Source organism: Chrysemys picta, chromosome 8 (genome assembly GCF_011386835.1).
Source record: "Chrysemys picta bellii isolate R12L10 chromosome 8, ASM1138683v2, whole genome shotgun sequence".
Classification (NCBI taxonomy): Eukaryota; Metazoa; Chordata; order Testudines; family Emydidae; genus Chrysemys; species Chrysemys picta.
Genome location: NC_088798.1, coordinates 36,711,828 through 36,738,050, shown reverse-complemented (window position 1 = coordinate 36,738,050; position 26,223 = coordinate 36,711,828). Strand labels below are relative to the sequence as shown.

The window sequence follows — 26,223 nt, the reverse complement described above, 5'->3', positions numbered from 1 at the left end:
AAATAAGAACAACCCAGGGAATTACAGACCAGTCAGCTTAACTTCAGTACTCAGAAAGATAATGGAGCACATAATTAAGCAATCAATTTGTAAACCCCCAGAAGATAATAAGGAGATAAGTAACAGTCACCATGGATTTGTCAAGAACAAATTGTGTCAAACCAACCTAATTGCTTTCTTTGACAGGATAACAAGCCTCATGGCTGGGGGGAAGTGGTAGATGTGGTATATCTTGACCTTAGTGAGGTGTTTGATACTGTCTTGCATGACCTTCTCCTAAACAAACTAGGGAAATACAACCTAGATAGGGCTACTATAAGGTGGGTTCATAACTGGTCAGAAAACCATTCCCAATGAGTATTTATAAGTGGTTCACAGTCAAGCTGGCTGGGGATATTGAGTGGGGTCCCACAGGGATCGGTCCTGGTTATGGTTCTGTTCAACATCTTCATAAATGAGTTAGATAATGGCATAGAGAGTACACAAGTTTGTGGATGATGCCAAGCTGGGAGAAGTTGCAAGTGCTTTGGAAGATAGGATTAAAATTCAAAATGACCTGGACAACCTGGAGAAAAGGTCTGAAGTAAGTAGGATGAAATTCAATAAGGACAATGCAAAGTACTCCATTTTGGAAGGACCAATCAGTTGCACATGTACAAAATGGGAAAGGACTGCCTAGGAAGGAGTACTGCGGAAAGAGATGTGGGGGTTATAGTACATCACAAGCTAAATATGAGTCAACAATGTTGCAAAAAACAACAACAACCCATCATTCTGCGATGAATTAGCAGGAGTGCTGTAAGAAAGACACAAGAAGTAATTATTTTGCTCTATTCCATGCTGATAAGGTCTCAGCTGGAATATTGTGTCCGTGTGTTGGGGCGGCTGCCCCACACAGGCAGAAGAAGGATTAAAGCAGCCTTGTGGAAGCTGCGCAGAATCCAGCCAATTAGAAGAGGGCTTATTGAGCCAGCCAACAGGGAGAAAGCTTAGTGGAGCAGCCAATCAGGGCCAGGCTGGCCCATATAAGAAGAGCTTCTGAGCAGAACGGAGGTCTCTCCCTGGAAGCCAAGGGAGGAGGACTGGCTGCCCTGTAGGAGGGTTCAGAGAGACAGCACCATGGACAGAGCAGTGCTGGGCAGGGTCAGGAGAGCAAGAGAAAGCTCCAGCCTGACAGCTGCCAGACTGAGGTCCTGATCCAAGAGCGGAGAAGGTGCCAAGACTGTGGGGAAGTGTCCAGGGAAACAGACAGCGGAGTAGGAGGAGGGGCAGTACATGATTGCTGGCTATAGGGTTGCTGGGCTGGGACCCAGAGTAGCGGGCAGGCCTGGACCCCCCCACACACCTTTTGCCTACCACTTGCCACTGAGGGGAGTGGCCAGTGCATGGACTACCGTTTGCCACTGAGGCGAGTGGCTAGATCAGAGACCGCAATTTGCCTCCGAGACAAATGGCTGGACTGAGGACTCTTGGGTCCCCTGGAAGGGGGAAGAGAACCGAGGGGGGCACAGCTGGAAGGCTGTGTCCAGACGAGGATGCTGTGGTCTGGAGAGGGACATGGGTCCTAGAGGTGGAGGCAAGAGTGATGACGGTCAGGATGCTACTAGATGAGAGCACTCTGGTGAAATGAGAGCTAACTCCCAGGACAGTCAGCAGGTGGTGCCGCGGTGGTGAGTCCTGCCCTGTTACAGTCTAGTTCTGGGTGCCACATTTCATGGAAAAATGTGGAAAAATTGGAGAAAGTCCAGAGAGAGCAACAAAAATGATTTAAGGTCTAGAAAACATGATGTATGAGGAAAGGTTGAAAAAAATGGGTTTGTTTAGTCTGGAGATGAGAAGATTGAGAAGCATGGGCAGTGGGTGGAGCCCCCCTTTGGGGAGGCTAGCTCCTGGTTCCGCCCCTTCTGCCCATAGCCCCCCCACAGCCGGAGGAGCCCTGGACTGGCCAGAGGCCCGAGCGCCCGCCCCAACTCCCCTTCCCAATAGGAGCCCCAAGCCAGCCGCACAGTGCCTCCCCAGACCCAAAGCTGCCATGAGGAAAATCATCTCGTACTCTCCTCTGGAAGAAGCTTTTGCTATGCCCCATGCAGGTTCCCGGGCAGCTGAGGAGGCGGTATTTGCTACTCAGCTTCCTGGGTTCATCAGTAATTTCTCTGGAGTCCAGGGAGATAACTGATGAACCCAAGAAGCTGAATAGCACATACCACCTCCTCAGTCACCACGGAACCTGCATGGGGCATAATAAAACAAAAACTTCCCCGCAAAACCCCACAATCGGGAGTCCAGTGGCTGCAGCAGCCACTGGGGGAAGCTCGGCCTATTATACCCACCGCCCCTGCTGAGAGGGGACATGATAACAGTAATAAAAGCGTTATTACAAGGAGGATGACAAAAAATAGTCTTGTTAACCTCTGAAGAGAGGACAAGAAGCAATGGGCTTAAAGGAAGGCTTAAGTTGGATATTAGGAAAAACTTCCTAATTGTCAGAGTGGTTAAGCAATGGAACAAATAGTGGAATCTCTGTCACCGGAGGTTTTTAAGAACAGGTTAGACGAACACCAGTCAGGAATGATCTAGTTATTACATAGCCCTGCATTGAGTTCAGGGGACTGAACTAGATGACCTGTTGAGGTCCCTCCCAGTCCTACAGTTCTATGATTCCATGACTTGAGGCAACAGTCTGGGTTTGCTCCTTCCTTCCCTGTACTCCTTCCTCTCTCTCCGGTAAAGCAAATCCTCTACTTCTCTAACCATCTTTGGAGCACAGCAAGAGCAAAATCTTCAGATAGGATTTAAAATGTTTATAAACGTCTTTTCTCTTCCTAGGGACAGTGGCGGATTAATAATTTTGCCGTCCCTAGGCCGGGAAATAATTGCCGCCCTGGCCCCGCCCTTTTCCTGCCCCCCATTCCAACCCCCTTCCCAAAGTCCCCGCCCCAACTCCATCTCCTCCCTTCCCCTATTGGATCCCTTCCCCAAATCCTCGCCCCCGGCCCCACTTCTTCCCCCAGTGCAGGGCGTTCCCCCTTCTCCCCCCCCCCGCCCCGCGAAACAGCTGTTTCGCGGCACAAGTGCTAGGAGGGGAGAGAAACAGGACACGGCAGCATGCTTGCAGAGGAGGCAGAGGTGAGCTGGAGCAGGGGGGCGGGACGCGGAGGGGAGCTTCCGCCCTTGCAAATTTGCCGCCCTAGGCCTAGGCCTTGTCGGCCTTGGCAATAATACAGCGCTGCCTAGGGAGTGTTTTGTGTTGATCTCAAGGGCCAAAAGAGTTAAAGGTGTTATAAACTCTTTTTCTGTGCAATGTTAAAACATAGATACATAGCTTTGGGGCGGGAAGGTTCTACATAGGTTCTGGTTTACTCAATTTTTTGACAAACACTCAAAAACATTCATTCTAAAGTTGAAAGTATATTGATTAAAAATACACATAAAAATCCAAGAAATTAAGACAAGCATTTATATTGAAACTGAAATGGAGTAATTATGCAAAACCATTGTAATCAAAATCTATTAAAGTCTTCCATTTGGAGGCAAAATAGCATAGTCTCTTATTTTCATTGACACTCTTTGTTAGATGAAAAGGAAAAGTTTAATTTTACTTTGTTCTGATGTGTGAAGCATATTCATTTCTCCTGTTTTCAACAAACAAGCAGACATAAGGTGGAGGAGAGACAGGATAGAAAAGGTGGGGGAAATACGGCTTTTGTTGATGCTCTTGAAACACTGGCAGCTGGTCAGTTATGAATGGATGCTTTAGGTGGGCAGGTCAGGCAGGACACCTGTTGCTTGGAGCCAGGCTCACATTCCAGTCAGGGATGTCCTCAGTTTGGGTCCTTTCTCCTTAGACAGGGCAGGCCATTTCATCTCGCTATGCTGATTCAGTGCAGTTGATTTTAGGATTCCCATGAAAAGAGAGTGAGCGATGGGATAGGAGGAAAGAAGCAGGGCAGAAAGTAACACAAAAGGGAAGGAAGACAGAATAAGATCTTACATGCCACTGCGGTGCTGGCAGTTAGGTTTCCCCATTGATGGACTAAGGACTGGATGTCATGATAATATGGTGACTTTCAGGATTCCTAGGTGAAAACCAAAGTTGTTTAAACAAGAGCAAGGCCTGTTGGCATTCCTCATGGGAAGAAAATCCTTTGATCTGCTGTGCTCCCTCTCCCTTGAGGTCGGGGAGAATTAGATTAATCAAGATGAGCTGGGATGAGACAAGCTGGGAAACTGAGATGAAAGTGATGAGCTGCGTTGCGATGAGATTTTTTTCTAAGTCTCTTTTTAAGAACTCCAAAAGGGGGAAAGTGGGCAGCATAGTACATCCCCCTGTTATTTTGTCCATTATTTTAGGCCTAATATTCATCAAATTAATTTTGGTCCATTAATTTCTGGACCCATTTCTTCTTTATTAAATCCAATCTCAACCTGGTCTTTGAATAATATCAGTAGGCTTTTTGCTTTTGTTTGTTTGTGTGGGCTAATTCAGTCTCTCTCTTTTCTTGCACTTGTTCATAACATTCATTACTGAAAACAACTTGACCTATTTTCCATGGGTAATTCCCAAGCAGGCAAAAAGTTACAGGTTATTGTGACATCTTATGAATTTTCATATATGTTTTACAGTTGAGCTTATAATTAAGAAATGTTTAGACCCAATAATCACAACAGAAGGCAAAATTCAAACCTTTTAACCATATTGCAAACAGTCTTTTACTTTTTGCTCTGAAGGGGAAAGGCTTTACATAGATTGCAGACAAAGCAGGTATATGTTGAAGGTTAGGAGTGTACTTCTGTGAGAAGCACACCTTCTTTATTCTAAACCCCCGCTGTTAGCTTGCATTTTCTTTTATGTGCTCCAGATTGGCTTCCTGAGAGGCTAATGGACTCCAGCTGTTTTATGGTTCTGCTCGCTAACCTTTACCTCTCCACATAGAATCTTGGCCAGAAACCTTGAAGTTTTGTAAGCTAATCACTCTCTTATCCCTTCTAAGACCCCAGACAAATAGTGAACATGCATCTCTGTGTTTTGTATAGTGCCATGGTAGTGTCTATGTGCTTTCCCAAAAAATTGAATCAACATGCTGAGGTCTCTAGTGATATTCAGAAAAGATTCCTGTCCTTCTGTTTTACCTGCCTTTTTTCTCTCTAATGCCATCATCATGCTGGTAGTGATAGGAATGCTTTAGCAAAGAAGAGGGGTTTGTAGTATTTCGTGAAAGTGGTTATATTCTGGATTAGCATAATCTCCTATAGAAAATTGGGCCACACCTGAATCAGTTGCTGAAAGACTTTGCAAGTGGGGCATACAAGATGCAGGTTCTCCAATATAGAAAAATGTTTATGACTTAAGTTGCAGAAGAATAATTCTTTTTTTTTTCTGAATTGAGTCCTTAAGGAGTTCCACTGTCATTGAGATAGACAACAGGTGTTTCAAAATTTGAAAATATAATTTATGCAACATATGGATAATGCCACATAATTCTTCTTTCCTAAGAATACTAGAAATGATCCTTGATATAAATCAAAAAGAAAAAAGATTATTGTGTATTAGCAAAGGTATAATAAAAACTGTCATTTCTGTCAACTTATTCTGTCTGTCTGTAGAGAATTAAAAAGGAATTTGAACATCATGTAACAGTTGTCTCCTATGTGAAGGGGACTGCTATTATGGTGATCACCAGTATACTGGTTTAAAAACTCTGTAAAGCTTGGTGTGGTTGAACCACAAATGCTTGGTATGGGAGATGGAAAGAGCTGTATGTCAAGGAATTTAGAAGAGTACATCTTGATTTATAACTAAATAACACATTTTAGTTACCAATAGGTTATATAGTGTGTGTGAGAGAGAGAGAGAGAGAGTGTGTGTGTGTGTATGTATTATAAGTATACATACAAGTTAGGTATAACACTCAATAAAATATTCATAGACAGTGTTCTCAGAGTGGCTAGAAATATTAGTTGTTTTACAGAGTTTAGACTTAATTACTATTTCCAGCTCAGTAACAGATTAAAAAATGTTAACAACTTTTGAAGGTTAATCATGTCTAAATCAAAATGAGATGAGTTGTATTGTTGTTAGTACCAGTATATTCTTTAAAAATTTATATTACGAACATAAGAATGGCCATACTTAGACAAAACAATGGTCTGTCTTGCCCAGTACCTTCTCTTTTGGCAGGGGCTAGTCACAGATGCTTCAAAAGAGAGAGAGCAGAACAGGGCAATTATTGTATCATCCGTTCCCTGTTGTCCAGGCCCAGTTTCTGGCAATCAAAGGTTTAGGGACACACAAAGCATGGGGTTGCATCTCTGACCATCTTGGCTATTAGTCATCGGTGGACCTACCCTCTATGAATTTACCTAATTCTTTTTTTGAATCCAGTTATACTTTTGGCCTTCACAACATCCCCTGGACAAGTTCCACAGGTTGACTATGCATTATATGAAGAAGTACTTCCTTATGTTTGTTTTAACCGTACTGCCTTTTAATTTCATTGGGTAACCCCTGGTTCTTGGGCTAGGTGAAGGCATAACTAACACTTCCTTATTCACTTTCGACACACCATTCAGGATTTTATAGACCTCTGTCACTTCCCCCCTGAGTTGTCTCTTGTCTAAGCTGAACAGTCCCAGTCTTTTTCATCTCTCCTCATGTGGAAGCTGTTCCACACCTTTAATCATCTTTGTTGCCCTTCTCTGTACTTTTTTCCAATTCTAATCTTTTTTTGCGAAGGGGTGTAGTGTAGCATGGATTTTGCGAAGGTGTGGGTGTATATGGTGGCATTATGATATTTTCTGTCTTATTTATCCCTTTCCTAATGATTCCCAACATTGTTAGCTTTTTTCAACTGCAGCTGCACATTGAGCAAATGTTTTCAGAGAACGATCCATAATGACTCAAAGATCTCTTCCTTGAATTGCAACAGCGCATTTAGACCCTGTCATTTTGTATGTATAGGTTGAATTACGTTTTCTAATATGCATCACTTTGCATTCATCAACATTGAATTTCATTCCCCTTTTTGTTGCCCAGGCACCTAGTTTTGTGAGTTCCCTTTGTAGCTCTTCACAGTCAGCTTTGGATTTAACTATCTTGAGTAATTTTGTATCATTTGCAAACTTTGCCACCTCACTGTTCACCCTTTTTCCAGACTATTTAGGAATATGTCGGGCAGCACTAGTTACAGTATAGACCCCAGGGGGACCCCACTGTTTACCTCTCTCCACTCTGAAAATTGACCATTTAGTCCTAGTCTTTGTTTCCAGTGTTTTATTCCCTTATGTCTTTCTTATCTCATGACTCTTATTTTGCTGAAGAGCCTTTGTTGTGGGACCCTGTAAAAGACTTTCTGAAAGACCAAGTCCACTATATCAATTGATCACACTTATCTATATTCTTGTTGACTCCGTCAAAGAATTCTAATAGGTTGGTGAGGCATGGTTTCCTTTTACAAAAGCAGTTTTGATTCTTCCTCAAGATATCATGATCATCTATGTGTCTGATAATTCTGTTCTTTGCTATAGTTTCAACCAGTTTGCCTGGTACAGAGCTAAGCTTCTGGCCTTCAACTGCGAGGATTGTCTTTAATGCCTTTTTAAAAAATCTACATAATATTAATTTTCCTGCACTCCTGTACAGATCTCTCCTGCAGTTCCTGGTACAGAAACTGATATAAGCGATGGCCTACATACCACAGTTTGTAATTCTATGGTTTCGTATTTGAATTCCTTCAGAGCTCTTGGGTGAATACCATCTGGTCCTGGTGACTTATTACTGTTTAAAATATCAATTTGTTTCAAAACCTCCTCTATTGACACCTCAGTTTGTGACAGTTCCTCAGATCTGTCACATAAAAACAGTGTCTTCAGTGTGGTGATTTCCCTCATATCCCCTGCAGTGAAGAGTGATTCATAGAATCATAGACTATAAAGTCAGAAGGGACCATTATGATCATCTAGGCTGACCTCCTGCACAACGCAGGCCACAGAATCTCACCCATTCACTCCTGTATCAAGCCTATGTCTGAGCCATTGAACTCCTCAAATCATGGTTTAAAGACTTCAGGGTGCAGAGAATCTTCCAGCAAGTGACCTGTGCCCCATGCTACAGAGGAAGGCGAAAACCCCCAGGGCCTCTGCCAATCTGCCATGGAGGAAAATTCCTTCCCGACCCCAAATATGGCGATCAGCTAAATCCTGAGCATGTGGGCAAGACACACCAGCCAGACACCCAGGAAAGAATTCTCTGTAGTAACTCAGATCCCACCCCATCTAACATCCCATCACAAGCCATTGGGCATATTTACTGCTAATAGTCAAAGACCAATTCATTGCCAAAATTAGGCTATCCCATCATGCCATCCCCTCCATAAACTTATCAAGCTTAGACTTGAAGCCAGATCTGTCTTTTGCCCCCACTGCTCCCCTAGGAAGGCTGTTCCAGAACTTCACTCTTCTGATGGTTAGAAACCTTCATCTAATTTCAAGCCTAAACTTCCTGATGGCCAGTTTATATCCATGTGTTCTTGTGTCCACATTGGTACTGAATTTAAATAATTCCTCTCCCTCCCTGGTATTTATTCCTCTGATACATTTATGGAGAGCCATCATATCTCCCCTCAGCCTTCTTTTCAAAGAATTCATTTAGATTCTTGGCAGTGGCCTTTTCTTTCTTGAGTGCTTTCATAGCACCACTGATTGTTTGACAGGCTTCCTACTTCTGGTGTACTTAAAAAATGTTTCTGTTAGTTTTTATGCCTTTTGCTAGTTATTCTTCAAACTCTTTTTTTGGCCTGCCTAATTATACTTTTACATTTGACTTGCCAAAGTTTATGTTTGTTGGTACTTTCTATTTTCCTCAGTAGGGTTTTTACTTCCAATTTTTAAAGGATTTATTTCCCCTTTCTAGTTGCCTGTTTTATTATGTTTAACCATGGTGGCATTATTTTTTTGTTCCTCTTTTTTTTTAATTAGGGGTGTACTTTTAGTTTGAGCCTCTATTATGGTGTTTTTCAAAAGTTTCTATGCAGTTTGCAGGCATTCACTCTTCTTACTGCTCCTTTGAGTTTCATTTATCTAGCATCCTCATTTTTGTGTAGTTCCCCTTTTGATGTTAAGTACTACTGTGGTGCATTTCTTTGGTATCCCTCCCCCCCCCCCCCAAGAATGTTCAATGTAATTACATTATTGTCATTATTACTGAGTGATTCAGCTATATGCACCTCTTGGACCAGATCCTGTACTCCACTTAGGACTAAATCAAGAATTACCTCCCCTCTTGTGAGTTTCAGTTCCAAGAAGCAGTCACTAGTGGTATGTAGAAATTTTATTTCCGAATCCCTTCCCAATCCTGAGGTGACATGTATCCAGTCAATATAGGGATAGTTGAAATCCTCCATTATTTTGGGGTTTTCTGTTTTTATAGCCTCCCTAATCTGCCTGATCATTTTACAACCAGCATCACCATCCTGGTCAGCTGGTTGGTAGTATATTTCTACTGATATACTCCTCATTATTCAAGCATGGAATTTCTATCCATAGAGATTCTGTGGTATAGTTTGATTCATTTAAGTGTTTTACTACATGTGACGCTATGCTCTGGAAATGTGTATGGAAGTATTAACATACAGTTTAATAAAAATTAGGGTATGATCTATCTTCCTAGAAAAGTACAATTACATTCTTAATATTAAACAGGAAAAATAGTAATGTTTAAAATTAACGATGTTGTGGTATAATTTAAAGCATTTAGACTTTCACAGACATTCTGGTTCTCATCTCTTTTACAACCTTTCATGTTACAAATAATGGAAGAGTTCTTTCTGTTTTTAGACTAATGGAAAGAAGTCATCTAGCTAATTTATCTTCCTCCCATAAAGTGCAGGTCCATTCAGTCAGAATAGACTATAACTGGTATAATATCAGCCAAGTTTAGGCCTGGAGACCCTGTTTATGAATGTAATTGGCACCCTCAAAATGAGCTACAGGCACAAACATCAATATCTGCATCTTTTACTACTCATGTAATGCACAGCTGGGGATGCAACTAGCCAGGACTTAGGGTGTAAAAAGGAAAATGTGAATAAAGCTTGAGAAAGGTATGTCATTTTTCTGAAAATTTACCCCATATTTTTTTTACTCTATTAAATTCAATTGTTTTCCCCGCTTAAATCATTTTTAATATTGTAAAAAATATTTGTCTTGACATGTAAATCAGGTATAACTCCACTGAAAACAATTATGTAAGTTTCTTGATGTAAAATTAGTATAAGATCAGAATTGGTCCCCTGGTCTTTGTTGGTGCGAGGGAGGGAGGGAGGACGAGAGAGCAAGTGAACAAACAAACCCACAATAGCTAACAGCATGGTGGTTAGGGTAGTCATCTGGGATCTGGGAGACCCAGATTCAAGTCCTTGCTCTGCCTGATTCATATCCACATCCCATGTGGGTCTCCTACACTGGTCTATAGAATCTGACTCTTAGTGTCTTCTGTTGGAGCAGTTTCACTTTGTATAAGTGCTCATTGAACCAGAGAGAGAGACCCAGATCCTGTAGGTAGTGGTTAGGGGCAGTAACCTAGGCTTGGGACACAGGTTCAATACTTGGTTTGAAGTAGGCAGAGCAAGTACTTGAAACTGGATCTCCCCTATCCTAGATGACTACCCAAACCACTAGTCTATTCTGGGATGGGTGCCGCTCTTCTCCTCCCCCGCTCCAGAAATTCCCTCCCTTTCCCAACAAGAGTTTCGTTGAAACTAGTATTTTTCCATAAAAGTTTTTGTTTCACTGAATCTGCATTTCTGACTAAAAAAGATTTAGTTGAAAAATTCCCAGCCAACAGTGCTGGAGAGAACAATAGATTTTTCCAGCAGTTTTAACAATAAAGAAAATGTGAGACTGGCAACCAAAGCACTATCTTTTTCAGAGCATCTTTGATTTCCAGCCCTTGGATATACATGAGTTTTTCTGTAATTGTAATTCAATGCAGTTATGGCATTTTCAGCTACTCTAAGCAAACTGCATTGCAATTCAGTTAAACTTGTAGCATATCAATCTGGTAGTGAATCTGTGTTGTTATTTGAGCATGCCCTCAGCAATAGAAAAATGTACCACCTGAAGTAGAAGATCTCAAACTCACTTTTTGACTTGAAGTTATAGAGCCCTGAGGTGGAATCATCACTGCACATAAGAGGGCATAGACAGGTTGGCAAAAGGTTTGTGAGTACATGAGTTTGTACATACTTGTCAGGAACTGTATACCTTAGCTATTCAAATGCAAAATCTTAACACTCAAGGGGAGTAGCATGTAGGTTTGTGACATTTACTGGAAGACACAGATACATAAACTGAGTGGATTATATTCCTTCACATAGGTAGCATTTTTTGTGAGACATATTACCATAATAATTTTATTTATAAAGCCAAGGAGCTCAGGGTGCTGTAGAGCAATATACAATAAATAGATTACAAAAACAAAATCTAGATTAAAAACAACACTAATAAAATCACCCTCCTAAAACTTCAAAAAAGGGAATCAGATGCAGGGGAAGAGGAGAGAGAGGGAGAAAGGTACTAAACATGGATTTCAGCTGTGATCATACTAAAAACATTATTATAACAATATTATTGATTTGCTTATTAGGCCACACATAATATATTTGCTAATAGAAATTTAAACTGTTTATGTAACTTACCTGTTTACAAGCACTATCTGTGAGAAACCATAACACAATGGATATGACTTGCATTATATTTGAGAAAAGTAGTTGCAGTGATTTCTGATACATCTGAAGGATACTGGTTCTCTTCTGAATTGGCATGATATCCATGCTGCTTGCTACAAAATGCCTTAATCCATTCTGATTTTCTTTAATTAATTCATTTATAGAATATTCCTCATTCTGAAGCATTGCAAACTACTTTACAGAAGTAAAAGGAAAGAATTGATATACATGAAATATAAAGTGAAGAGGGTGAAACATGTTACTCACACCTCCTTGTCAACTGTCTGTAACACTGGTCTACAATTTTTGAGAAGTCGTCTGCTTCAGAGATAAAATGTGCTATTTATTATGTATTTTGATGTGCTGAATTCAAATATGACAATTAAAACAACTGATTGGCTACTGTTTCTAAGATATTTAAGTTTTTACATTTTATGTCTATGTATATTGTGTAGATAGTAGAGTTTTAATCATAAATTGTAAACCTAGGTCTTGTCATGTGTTTATGGTTGCTTTACATGATAATATTTCACCTGTCCTGTTTATGTAACCCTTTAAAAATCAGCAAAAGGGTTATATAAATAAAATTTTATTATGAAACAAAAGGCAAAAAACTATTATGTACATAGTTTAGTCCTATTCAGTGTCTACTCGGCGCTTCTTGGCTTGTCTCTTGTATTCATTAAATGGAGCATCTCTTGTCACTGTCCAGCAATAGTCTGCAAGCATTGATGGGCTCCATTTGCCCTGATAGCGTTTCTCCATTGTTGCAATGTCCTGGTGAAATCGCTTGCCGTGCTCGTCGCTCACTGCTCCGCAGTTCGGTGGAAAAAAATCTAGATGAGAGTGCAAAAAATGTATCTTTAGTGACATGTTGCAACCAAGGCTTTTGTATGCCTTGAGGAGGTTTTCCACCAACAACCTGTAGTTGTCTGCCTTGTTGTTTCCGAGAAAATGTATTGCCACTAACTGGAAGGCTTTCCAAGCCGTCTTTTCCTTGCCACGCAGTGCATGGTCAAATGCATCATCTCGAAGAAGTTCACGAATCTGAGGACCAACAAAGACACCTTCCTTTATCTTAGCTTCACTTAATCTTGGAAATTTTCCACGGAGGTACTTGAAAGCTGCTTGTGTTTTGTCAATGGCCTTGACAAAGTTCTTCATCAGACCCAGCTTGATGTGTAAGGGTAGTAACAAAATCTTCCTTGATTCAACAAGTGGTGGATGCTGAACACTTTTCTTCCCAGGCTCCAATGACTGTTGGAGTGGCCAATCTTTCTTGATGTAGTGGGAATCTCTTGCATGACTATCCCATTCACAGAGAAAACAGCAGTACTTTGTGTATCCAGTCTGCAGACCAAGCAAGAGAGCAACAACCTTCAAATCGCCACAAAGCTGCCACTGATGTTGGTCATAGTTTATGCACCTCAAAAGTTGTTTCATGTTGTCATAGGTTTCCTTCATATGGACTGCATGACCAACTGGAATTGATGGCAAAACATTGCCATTATGCAGTAAAACAGCTTTAAGACTCGTCTTCGATGAATCAATGAACAGTCTCCACTCATCTGGATCGTGAACGATGTTGAGGGCTGCCATCACACCATCGATGTTGTTGCAGGCTACAAGATCACCTTCCATGAAGAAGAATGGGACAAGATCCTTTTGACGGTCACGGAACATGGAAACCCTAACATCACCTGCTGTAGTCTGGAGCCCAACAGCTCTGCCTTACTCTTGGGTAGTTCCAAATCCCTGACAAGGTCATTCACCTTGTGTTATGAGGTGTGGTTCAGAGGAGGAGGATGGGAGAAAATGTGGGTCCTGTGACATTGATGGTTCAGGACCAGAAGTTTCATCCTCTTCCTCTTCCTCGTCTGACTCAAGTGAGAATGATTCTGGTGCATCAGGAACCGTCAGTCCTTCTCCATGGGGTACTGGGCGTATAGCTGATGGAATGTTTGGATAATGCACAGTCCACTTTTTCTTCTTTGACACACCTTTCCCAACTGGAGGCACCATGCAGAAGTAACAATTGCTGGTAATTCTCAATTTCCCTGTAGAAAGGGCTTGTCTACACGAACATTTAATTTGGGGTGTGTATCTAGCCTTCATTAGACTGCTGTGGTCTAACTGTTTGAGTGCACCCTGCTGATGCGTATTAACAGTTTGTTTTAAAGAGGACTTGGCTAGAGTGCTCTAATGAACTCTTAATATGCAGCAGCAGGTTGTGCCTGAACAGTTAGCCCACAGCAGACTATTGCCAGCTAGAGTCATACCCCAGCTTTCCATGATCTGATTGTTTGTGGAGTCAACCCCTGAACCTCATTCCCTACTATACACACCCTCTGTCTCAGTCCTATCCTTATTTCATTACAGGCCCCAACGTAATCTTCTGCCATAAGCAAAAGCAGCGGATCTTCTCCATGAGTCGGGCTGGGGAGTTGCAGCAGTAGATCCCTGTCTTCTCCCTTTTCAAGGTTTCAGCAGTGTATCTTGCTATCTCTCTATTTAGGCCTCTGTGTGTATGGATGTGTGGGAAAGGATTGCAACAGCAGATCCTCTTCTCCTTCCACAGGTACCTGATTACGATCACCCCAGTTGCTATTGGAGGAACAGTAAGAGGGGAGGAAGACAGCTGACCTCCAAAAGCCACAAGAGAGCTCTTAAAAGCCAAAGGATAAAACTGCAGAGGGAAGACATGTTAGGAAACTCCGTGGTGGCCTGTTTCTCTTAGGAAAGAGGGCAGTGAAGCTCTCTCTCCTCACTAAGACTGTCCCTTTGAAAGAGGTATCTCATATTTTTCACCATGTTACTCCTCTCCTGTTCAAAGTTCAGGGAACTCATTCAGAGTTCTTAGGAAGAATGCTGACATATAAAGTGGTCATGATTAGGCTTCAAAGTCAACATTCTTTTGAGATGAATGAGTAGCTTCTCTTAAAGCTAGTGGACCAGATCCTGAGTTGGTGCAAATTCAGAATAGCTACATTGATCAATGTGAACGTACGTGTGTGTGTGTGTGTGTGTACACACAAATACATGACCCTTCTAAATAAGAAATTTAAAGTCCACGTTTTTGCATGTGTATTATGTTGTAACATGTGGGCATCTGTCATTACACAATTATATGATGTGGTCCCCTTGTGGTGGGCTGTCTGTCTGGAGCCCATGCTCAAGATGTTACAGAAAGTCCCTCTGACCACTACCCCATGCTGCTCATCCATGTGGGCACTAATGACTATGGCTCTGAGCAGATCACCAGTGACTGCAGAGCTCTAGGAGCAAGGGTGAAGGGATTGGGAGTGTAAGTTGTGTTCTTGTTTATTGTACCGGTTGAGGGTAAGGGCCCTCACACATCCTGGAGATGGTTGTGCAGATGGTGTGGATGGGAGGGCTTAGGCTTCCTTGACCATGGGATGTTGTTACCAGAAGAAGGTCTCCGGGGCAGGTGACAAAAGCCCACAGGAAAGCATAAAACGTGTTCCCTTAACAGAGGGTTAGATGTTGTCGGGGACATGGCAAATTACTAAAGGGTTATAGAAGCAACAAGAGGGATGAGGCATTTCTAGAACAAATAACAGAAATCTCCAAAACACAAGACCTGGTGGTAATGGGAGACTTTAATTACCCACATATCTGTTGGAAAAGTAATACTGCAAAACACAAAATTTCCAATAAGTTCTTGGAATGTATTGGGAACAACTTTTTGTTTCAGAAATTAGACTAAGTAACCAGAGGGACAGCCATTTTAGATTTGATTCTGACCACCAGGGAGGAAATGGTTGTGAATGTGAAGGTGGAAGGTGATTTTGGTGAAAGTGATCATGAACTGATAGATTTAATGATTCTAAGGAAAGGAACATGTGAGAGCAGGAGAATAAGGATGATGGACTTTAAAAAAGCAGATTTAACAAACTCAGAACTGATAAGTAAAGTCCCATGGGAAGAAAATCTCAGGGAAACAATAGTTCAGGAAGGCTGGCACATTCCCAAGCAGATAATATTAAAGGCACAATTGCAAACTATCCCAGTGTGAAGGAAAGATAGGAAGAATTGTAAGAGGCCAATATGGCTTCATCAAGAGCTCTTTAATGACCTGATAATCCAAAAGGAAACCTACAAAAACGTGGAAGGACTAGTTGGACTAATTGCTAAGGAGGAGTACAATAGAATAGCACAAATGTGTAGAGAGAAAATCAGAAATGCTAAGACACAAAATGAGTTATACGCAACAAGGTACATAAAAGGCAATAAGAAGAGGTTCTTTAAAGAAATTAGGAGCAACAGAAAGACAAAGGAAAGCACAGGTCTTCTACTTAGCAGGGGAGGAGAGCTAATAACTCATGACACCAAGAAAGCTGAGGTGTTTAATGCCTATTTTGCTTCAGTCTTCACTAAAAAGGTTAATAGTGACCAGATACTCATCACAATTAATATTAACAAAATGAAGAAGGAACACAAGCCAAAATAGGGATAGAACAGATTAAAGAATATTTGGATAAGTTAGAGGTATTCAAGTAGGCAGGGCCTGATGAAATTCATTCTAGGTAATTTAAGGAACTAGCTAAAGGAATTTCAGAACCATTAGCAATTATCCTGGAGAACTCATGGAGGATGGGTGAAATCCCAGAGGACTGGAGAAGGGCAAACATAGTACCTGTCTGTAAAAAGAGAAACAAAGGAAAATCTGGGAACTATCGACCAGTCAGCCTAATGTTGATACCTGGAAAGATACTGGAACAAATTATTAAACAATCAGTTTGTAAGAACCTAGAAGATAATAGGAGTATAAGAAATAACCAGCATGGATTTGTCAAGAACAAATCATGCCAAACCAACCTAATTTTTTTTTTGGCAGGGTTACTGGATTAGTAGATGGAAGGAAGCAGTACACATGATATATCTTGATTTTAGTAAAGCTTTTGACATCTCATTGGCAAACTAAGGAAATATGGTCTAGATGAATTTACTGTGGGGTGGGTGCACAATTTGTTGAAAGACCTTACTCAAATAGTAGTTAACAATGGTTTGCTGACAAACTGAGAATGCATAACTAGTTTGGTCCCACGGGGATCAGTCCTGGGTCTGGTATTATTCAATATTTTCATTAATGACTGGGATAATGGAATGAAGAATATGCTTATAAAATTTGCAGATGACACCAAGTTGGGAGGAGTTCCAAGCATTTTGGAGGACAGAATTAGAATTCAAAAGATCCTTGACTAACTGGAGAATTGCTCTGAATTGAACAAGATGAAGTTCCAAGTACAAAATACTTCACTTGGGAAGGAAAAATCAAATGCTGGGCACAACACTTTAGGAAAGATGTGCACAAATTTGAGAGAGTCCAGATGAGAGCAACAAAAATGATAAAAGATTTAGAAAACCTGCCTATAAGGAAACATTAAAAACTGGGCATGTTTAGTCTTGAGAAATGAAGACTAAAGGGGCACCTGATAAGTCTTCACAAATGTCAAGGAGTGTTATAAATAGGATGGTGATTGATTGATCTCCATATACATTGAAGGTAAGACAAGGAGTTATGGATTTAATCTTGCAAGGGAAATGTAGGTTAGATATTAGGAAAAACTTTCTAACTATAAGGGCAGTTATTCTCTGAAATAGGCTTCCAAGGGAAGTAGTTGAATCCCCATCCTCAAAGATTTTTAAGAACAGGTTGGATGAACACCTGTCAGGGATAATCTAGGTTTACTTGATCCTGGCTCATCTCAGGGGGCTGGACTTGATGTCTTCTCAATGTTCCTTCTAGTCCTACATTTCTATGACCTTATAACATTAAATAAAGCTACACAACAGAGCATTCTCTTGTGTAAATACTTTGCAAAAATGGTTAATTGGTATAGATGTTTTATACCTAGCTTTATTCACACAGGGCAATTAGTATACCTGTGCCTACTTCAAAAGTGAGAATGCAAATGGAATCTTATCTAAGGTGGGATTAATGATTGGGGTTTTGGAGTACATTTTTCAAATGTGTAATTTTCTCTCTATATAATATCTATGGTATCAATACAATACATTCTCTTCTCTCTGAGTTAGTTGCTTCACTTTCTTTTGGACTGCAACTTTTCAAATGACTATTTTCATGTCTTCTGCCTTGGCCAGTGGCGGATTTAGAGTTAGTGGGGCCCTGTGTGCAGCTTCTTTTCGGGGCCCTCCCTCCGGACCCAGCCAAAAAAAAGAACATTCTCTCTTATCTCCCCTCCTGTTTTTATTATTTTTTTCTTCATCCTCCTCCTATATTACAGTAATGGGAAGTAAGTGAAAATAAAGTGAGGTACCTTGATTAGGGCAGGGGGTTGGGGTGCAGGAGGGGGTGCGGGATTCGGGCTCTGGGAGGGAGTTTGAATGCTGGGTGCGGGCTCTGGGCTGGGGTAGGGGGTTGGGGTGTGGGGGGGTGAGGAGTGCGAGCTCTGGGAGGAAGTTGGGGCTCGGGGATGGGGTGCGGGAGAGGGGCAGGGGGTCGGCACTTACCTCGGGCAGCGTGGCTCCAAAGCAACTGGCGCACACACCTCCTCCAGCAGTGGCTTCTAGGTGGGGGGAGGGGCAGGGGGTCTCCGCCTGCCGCTGCCTGCAGGCACCATCGCCGCAGTTTCCGGCCAATGGGAGCTGCAGAGTCAGCACTTGGAGTGGGGGCAGCATGCGGAGACACGCCCCCCCCAGGGGTTGCAAGGACATGCCGGCCACTTCCGGGAGCGGCATGGCATGGAGGGAGGGAGGCAGAGCAGGTAGGGAGCCACCTTAGTGTGCTGGCACATCTCTGCATGCCCCTTGGGAGGGAGAGGGGCAGCGGGTCTCCATGCACTGCCTAGGGTGGGGGCAGCGCACGGTGCCACCTCCCGCCCCCCGCTGGCCGGGACTCAGAGGCAGGTTGTCAGATGAGATTTGTCCTGCATTTTGCGGGAGCCCTGTCATTGGAGGCTCCGTGCCACCGCACGGTTTGTTTCATGGTAAATCCGCTCCTGGCCTTGTCCCTTCTTATGAAATGTTTTAAATATAGGTTACCATGGGTAAAACTCACTCCAGTGTGGAACGCCACATAAGGTTTCAAAATAAGGTTTTAGTGGTGCTTAAGCACTGCATAGGTCTTGAGCTGGCTCTCAGAATAGTGAATAGCCCCCATCTTTTAAAACTATACAATATCATAGAACTTTTATATCTTTCTCAATGATTTAATTGTCATTCCAAGGACAGATGGGGGAGAAAGTGTTTAACATGTATTGATAACTGGAAGAGTATGTTGTATTTCATTGTTACAAAGATGTAAGTATGTTAATTTACATGTGTGATTAGATATGCCTAAATATAAATATGTATATGGGTTTAAATTTTTGTTTTCTCTAGGACAGATATTACCACTGATAAATAAATAAATAAATCCCATTTTGGTTTATTTTAAAATGTGAATGTATTGTTATACATTTAAACGCATTAGTTGTGACAAGTGGATTGGAGAATTTTTATTTACTGAGTTTGTTGCTTATAGTCCATTTTAAACCAAATACATAATAACAGAGTACCTTTGAAAAGTAAAAGGGGCTTTCACTATTCTGAGAGCCAGAAAGGGGAATTTCAAAAGGGGCAAGGTAAAACAAAAGTGTAATCTTTGCCATTAATTTATAAGGGAAAATATATGTAGTATTGAGGTTTACAGCAAATGTTGGCATAGTCCCCTAAGTACAGTACTGTCTCTGATTTTTCACAGAATCAGTCACTTAAAGCAATTTAGGTAATGATATTCTGGCATGCATTTCTACTATTTTATTTATGCCATTTGCCTAGCTCATTGGAATGCAGTACCTTTGCTGTTTGGTACAGTAAAAACACTCTATAATATCTATTATGGCATGGTCAAAGGATAATTTATTGTCAAATAGAAAAATAGGTCAACACTAATGTCACTTGATGATCAACCCCCCAAGTTTAATAAAACATCTCACCAGCATGCATTCTGTGCAGTGGCTGATATTTTATTAGGACTACAGTACCTGACTATAGCAGTAGTGTAATTACTGAGCTGTCAGTGTGATAAGTGGGATTAATGGCAGCCTGATGCACTTTAGTCTGCAGAGCACTCAGAGAACTGGAAGATGGTATTATTATCAGAGTGAGCCTACTGGCATATTCATGGCACCCCCTACCCCCCCCAAAAAGCTATAATTCAGGTTTGCTTTGCCCTGCCTCATTAACACCTGATGTTTTCAACAGCTGTTGTTTGTGAACCATCTCAATAATAATAATAAAAGAAATTATTTGGTAAAGATACTTAATAAACACAACCATTAATCTATACATTGGCTATCCTGTCATGGGGCCTTTCTATTCATTTTTAATATAATATACTTTGTCTTAAGGGTAGTCCACGCATACTTGCCTAAAGAGTTATTGCATTTTAAAAACTGTCTTGAGTTGGGGCAGTGGTGGAGAAAAGATATAAAAGAACGGCTGCTTTTTTCTTACATATGATTCTGAAGTTTGTTCTCACCTCTCTGTCTACACAACCAAAATTGTCAGACAAGCCCTCATCATGTCACATCTCGATACTACAACTTCTTCTTTTCTGGTCTTGTATACTGCAGCCTTGCTCCCATCAAGTTTGCTTAGAGTACTAAGATCACTTGTTCTTTCGTGCTTCCTCAAATGCATGGGAAAAAAACTCTGTTATAAAATCCAAACAACTATTACCACATCCTTCTCCAAATTCCCAGTTAACTCGTCTCTGAAATGATGTCCACAAAATACTGACTGCTAATCATGGTGAGATAGGTGACAAGCTGTGACTGTTTCCTTTTCTTACTCGCTTGCTTTACGACCAGTTGGAACAAACCAATGAACGAACAAACAAACAAACAAAATGCATAAACACCCCCAATACATGAACAAACAAGTCTTTACCAATTATTCATTATATGCATTTGCTTATATGTTTTATCCCTATCCTGGACTCTGCAACTCATTGTGTTTTTAGACTGTAAGCCCCTTACGACTAGGATGATCTCTTTCTATGTTTGTACAACACCCAACATAATGGGACCCTAATCCTTGTGGTTGTACTATAATGGTAATATTTATTACTAAATAATAATGGGAGATTTGGGAATGCTGTACGAGTAGCCATGTTAGACCTGAAAAATGTTTATTTTTTTGCTATTTTCTGTAAGTTGATGTAGACATCTTTTATAACTATGCTGAAAAGTATCCAGAATAATTAAATGAATTCTGAGATTATGAGTAGTGTGGCATTTGGTCTATGATATTTCACTAAAGTGTAAAGCCAAAAAAAAAACCCTCATAAAAATCTTTTAACAGGGTATCATTTTAACTCTTTACCTGATGCTTGCTTTTTTAAAAAATCATGCATCAATTAGATTATTCTTTAGGGTCCAATCCTGTAAAAGGACTTGTGGAGGTGAACTTAGACCTCTATGCCCACATGGATGCCTTTGCAAGAATGGGTCATTAATCACTACTACTTAAGTCTGTGTATTTTATTATACAATATAATTTGTCATGGGGGGGAAAAAAGTTCCCGTTCTGCCCTCAGATATGCGTTCAAAACTCCAGGCAACTTCAGTGCAAGTTGCCATAGGAGTGCTGATTTGTACTCCCGAAGTCACAGATTGTAAACCCACAGTTTAGAAGTAAAAATTCGTCCTTTTATCTAAATCTTAAACTAACTCATTAAAGTAATTGTATTGCACAAAATAAGAGACCCAATATTTAGCAGCCATTCTTCCTTGGGACTGAAACGGGGTAAACCATATAAATCATTAATTATTTTTATCATCTTTCCTATAAAATATCATAAAACTCTACATATCTGATTATTCAGTTGTCAAAATTATACTCGCAATTATACCTATAGAACTTCATTAATGAATTTCATCTGTTTTACAGTTGGAAAAACTAAGGCACACAGACCTTGCCTAAGATCACAGAAGAATTTGTTATAGAGCCAGGTCTAGAAAAAAAAAATGTAGATTGTGAAGATATATTAACTGTTTGTGAAGCAGATACTACAGTGATGAATACTATTGAAAGTCCTAAGATGAAATTAATAATTCTCTTCAGAGCAGGGTTTGAATGGTATTTAGGAAATAAGGCCTGTGCCCATGCATTGAATAAGGAAGAATAAAATAATAATGAATACAAATAAAGAGAAAAATCAAATAGCTACTCATTCAGTGAGCATCATCCATCCTGTGCACTGAACAAGGCAGAGGTCCAATGGAAAAAATAGTATGATTTTATAAGAAGACTGTGTATGGCACAAGGGCTCCCAAATAATGTTCAATGGATAATTAAAATGGTGGCATTTCCTACCTTTTGAGTGCTTAACTTTTCAGTCTTAACATTCTTTTAACATATTTGTATATGTAATATAGCGATAGATTGCACATTCAGAATAGTGGATTTTAAGGATCTGCTTGTTATAGAAGAAGGTTGCTCTTCTGGCTAAAACACCCAACCAAAGAGATCAGAGTTCTTGTGTGGCTTTAGGCTATTTGTTTAACATATCTGTGCTTCAATATCCCCATCTTTAAAATGGGGATGATAAAACTTACCTCACTATATTGTTGTGAGAGTTAATTCAATAATGTTTACAAAGCACTTTGAAATACTTATATGGAAGTCTCTATAGAAATGTAAAGCATTATTATTTTATAGACTTATCAATTTGTACATGAAAAAACGTATGCTATTGGCAGTATTTGTACTGTATGTCTTCTTAACTCATTATTTTTTTCCCTAGGTGCTTAAAGTGTGCAGATGCCCCCTGTCAGAAGAGCTGCCCAACTAATCTAGACATCAAGTCATTTATCACAAGTATTGCAAACAAGGTAAAAGCAGACTCACAGTAGTAAATGAAAAGCAAGAACAGCAGTTGCTTGCATTTCTCTTTGGGTAATTGAATTACAATCCTTATCTTTGTAGACTCTAATAAAATAATGTTTAGAACAGGTATGATCAAATTTAACAGATTCTTCTTAATTTTTAATTATTCTTACTGATATTGTTCTTTGGCAATATTGTAAATGCACAGACTGTACGGTAAATCTGTTTCTTCAGCAGATTTATTTTTCTTTCAGGTATTTGTTTTGTATGGATTTAATCAATTAATAGTATTGACAAAACAAAACACTTCAGTGTAACAAATTCATTGTATTGTTACCTGACTGAGCCATTATAGTTACAAGACATTATTTTTTTTCCATTAGAGAATAAATATTTTCAGGAAATGATTATAATTTTCTTAATAAAATTTGTTTTGGGCTGACACATGGCATGCAGGTGCTCATCTCAGGGATGAATGTTTTTCATTACTATGGTTCAAGTAAATAAGCTTTATCATTTTTTATTCACAAAACCCAATAATATTAATAAATTATTACAACAATAAATATAATCAACTTTAATAAGGTGGAGTGTTTCCAGATGCTATCCTGTTAATGGAGAAAAAATACTTTCTGTTGCCTTCAGATCTGTAAGTACCTTTTAACAGTCAAAAATACAAACGTTGAAGCTGACTGCACAGCTAATATGAAAATATCTGTCTGTATTAATCAGGCTGTGAGGGACATTCTAATCCTGAAAAGATATTAGTTACCACTTACCTTTTAAAAATTCATTTAAGTCTTTTAGTGAAGCTTGATTTGCTGTTACTCCATCCAAGTTTGGGGACTACTGGGAGGGCTTGAGTCTGTTTTGGGTGAGAGGTTTACGGAAGCAGCTGGCCTTATCTCCTGCTACCTGTTTCTCACACACATCCTGCCGGTGCTGGAGTCCACATAGTTAAAATGAGAGAAAAGTGGATCTTGTATACACATTGAGGGTAAGGTAGCAGCCACATTGTGGGTGAGTTAACAGCCAAGTTGTTTTTATTACACATTGCGTATTATATGAGCTGAAACCCTCACAGTAAATTCTATATATTGACAATAAACATTGGGACAAAAGGAGTTATTAAGACATATGTCGTTTATAATATAATTACATGTTAACATGGTTAACAATTATTGTGGCATTGTGTCCGGCATCTGCATATAGACTGCTCTGTTATATAATCTGTTATGTCAATGCTGCATTTATTTTTATGAATGCCAGGTATCTGTTTCCACTGATACTGTTCTACTTTGAGGCATATCACTTCTTAATGGATCCTTGAAATATAGTGAAACAGAGAAGCCCTCAACAGAGAAGATACAAAGCAGTAATGAATCTGCTGGTCTTCCCCTTTCCACTGCATTATAGTACCCTAAAACCCTAGAGCAAATTTCAATATGGAAGCATTGTAGTACGGTGGTTTCTCCCCTTCAAGGACAACAGCCCTTTTAAGAATTGGTGTTCAGGAAGAATTAGCAGAACCTAACTGGGAATGGGGACCAGGTGTGAGTCAGAGACCTGCTCTGAGCTCAGTCAAAGGGAGAGCTATTAGAGACATGCAGGGAAGGGCTGAGAGGTAAAATGGATATCCCAGGCTTGAGGAAGTCTGTCTGAAGTGAAACACAGCTTCAGGAATGGGGGCTCGGTTATCCTGTTCCAAGGGAAAGCTGGGGGCTGAGAGAAGCCTGCTAGGATTACAGTACAGCCCAAGGAAGGAGGGTTGTGGTCACTCTGTCCCAAGGGAGAGGATGTTTAAGCCCAGGATTGGGACTAGGAAAGATCTGAGAGAAAACACTCTCCAGAGAGAGTACATAGACACATAAGAAGAGGTGCTGGGAGGGAAAGAGAGTGAATAAGGCTTTGAGTTACAGGGCAGATAGCCCAGTTGTCTAGGGTTCCAGTGGCAGGGAACCCATTGTAAAGGGTTGGGTGCGATTACCCTGGGAGAATGTACAGAGACCCCTGCTGTTAAGGGGAGGAAGAAGTGATTGAGTAGAACCCTGAAGGGCTGGAAGATGAAAAGTTGAAGGTTGTGGTGTGCTACAGGACAACCCCTCAGAAGAAGGGCTTTGCTCAGCATGGGTCTGAGGTTAAAGCGAGTGGTGTTTTTCTTTGGACTTTCATTATCTCGGTCACTTCAGCAACTGAACTATGCTGAAGTCCCAGAGAACCATCACCGATGAGGGGAAACTGAGGCAGGGTGACTGCAATGCCATGTGGAGGGGATATGTTCTGGGATCGCATCCTGCTACAGGTATGTGGAGGTAATATTAAAGGTCTGATTTTAATGGTTTTTGGGTAAAATCCTGACACAGTTGAAATCAGTGGGAAGACTCCTACTGATCTAAATAGAGCCAGGATTACACCAGTTGTGTATGGGCTATATAGATAGGGTACTTTCCTTAACACATAGTTCTGTGTGATTGTTTTATGTCACATCTCCCAAAGCTGTCATGTGACCTGTAGGCACTTAGTCAGTCAGTGGTTGGCCCAGCGTGAATAACTTCACACCAGTTGCTCCTTCATCAGGAAGTTCTGCTTTAGAAAAAAAAAATGGCATATCACAGCCATTCTCTAAAGAGCTTCAGTGTTTCTTAGGGGAAAATCTAAAACCTCAAATTACTCAGCAATTACTAACCTGCAATCATAGCATGACTTGCCTGGCTCTTAGGGACCCTCCATGCCTATAACTACAGTCTCCTTTTTCATGCAACAAACCTCGATGCCAACTCTGCCTACATATCTTCACCAGCAGCACCATCACAGGACCTAACCAGATCAGCTACAACATCACCGGCTCATTCACCTGCACGTCCACCAATGTTATATATGGCATCATATACCAGCAATGCCCCTCTGCTGTGTACATTGGCCAAACTGGACAGTCACTACACAAGAGGATAAATGGACACAAGTCAGATATCAGGAATGGTAATATACAAAAACCTGTAGGAGAACACTAAAACCTCCCTGGCCACACAATAGCAGATGTAAAGGTAGCCATCTTACAGCAAAAAAACTTCAGGACCAGACTCCAAAGAGAAACTGCTGAGCTCCAGTTCATTTGCAAATTTGACACCATCAGATCAGGATTAAACAAAGACTAGGCATGCAGTTTCTCCTCCCTTGGTGTTCACACCTCAACTGCTAGCAGAGCACCTCACCCTCCCTGATTAAACTAACCTCATTATCTCCATACTGATTTATACCTGCCTCTGGAGATTTCCATTACTTACATCTGAAGAAGTGAGGTTCTTACCCACGAAAGCTTATGCTCCCAATACTTCTGTTAGTCTTAAAAGTGCCAGAGGACGCTCAGTCTCTTTTCAGAAGCAGTAACTTTTGCAGAGAAGGGCTCAACAATATTTTTTGCCTGGTGCTGGTGCCTGAAAAATGTGACAAGACTGACAGTATTGTTGAACACAGCACAATGATGACTTAAAAAAATATCAAGTGGTTACACTTTTCTCATTGTGCTGGCCAGAATGTTAGGACAAAGATATATAGTCATTTACTGCATCTGTAAAATCAGCTCTGCACCTCAGTGTTCTCAGTTCCCAGAATAAGCTACATGCAGCCTTATGTTGCACTCTCT

The 26,223-nt window shown here is 40.7% G+C and overlaps 1 protein-coding gene across 16 annotated transcripts in view; it reads left to right on the top strand.

Moving 5' to 3' along the window:
- The window catches only part of DPYD (dihydropyrimidine dehydrogenase), a 612,292-nt gene that overhangs the window by 184,406 nt on the left and 401,663 nt on the right, over window positions 1-26,223 (top strand). For 15 of the 16 annotated variants that reach the window (XM_065555590.1, XM_065555591.1, XM_065555592.1 and 12 more), the window contains one exon: window positions 22,498-22,585. In XM_065555590.1, the coding sequence (XP_065411662.1) occupies window positions 22,498-22,585 (88 nt within the window). Of the gene's footprint in view, window positions 1-22,497; window positions 22,586-23,165; window positions 23,230-26,223 lie in introns of those variants that run through there. The other variant, XM_065555601.1, reaches the window with a different exon arrangement.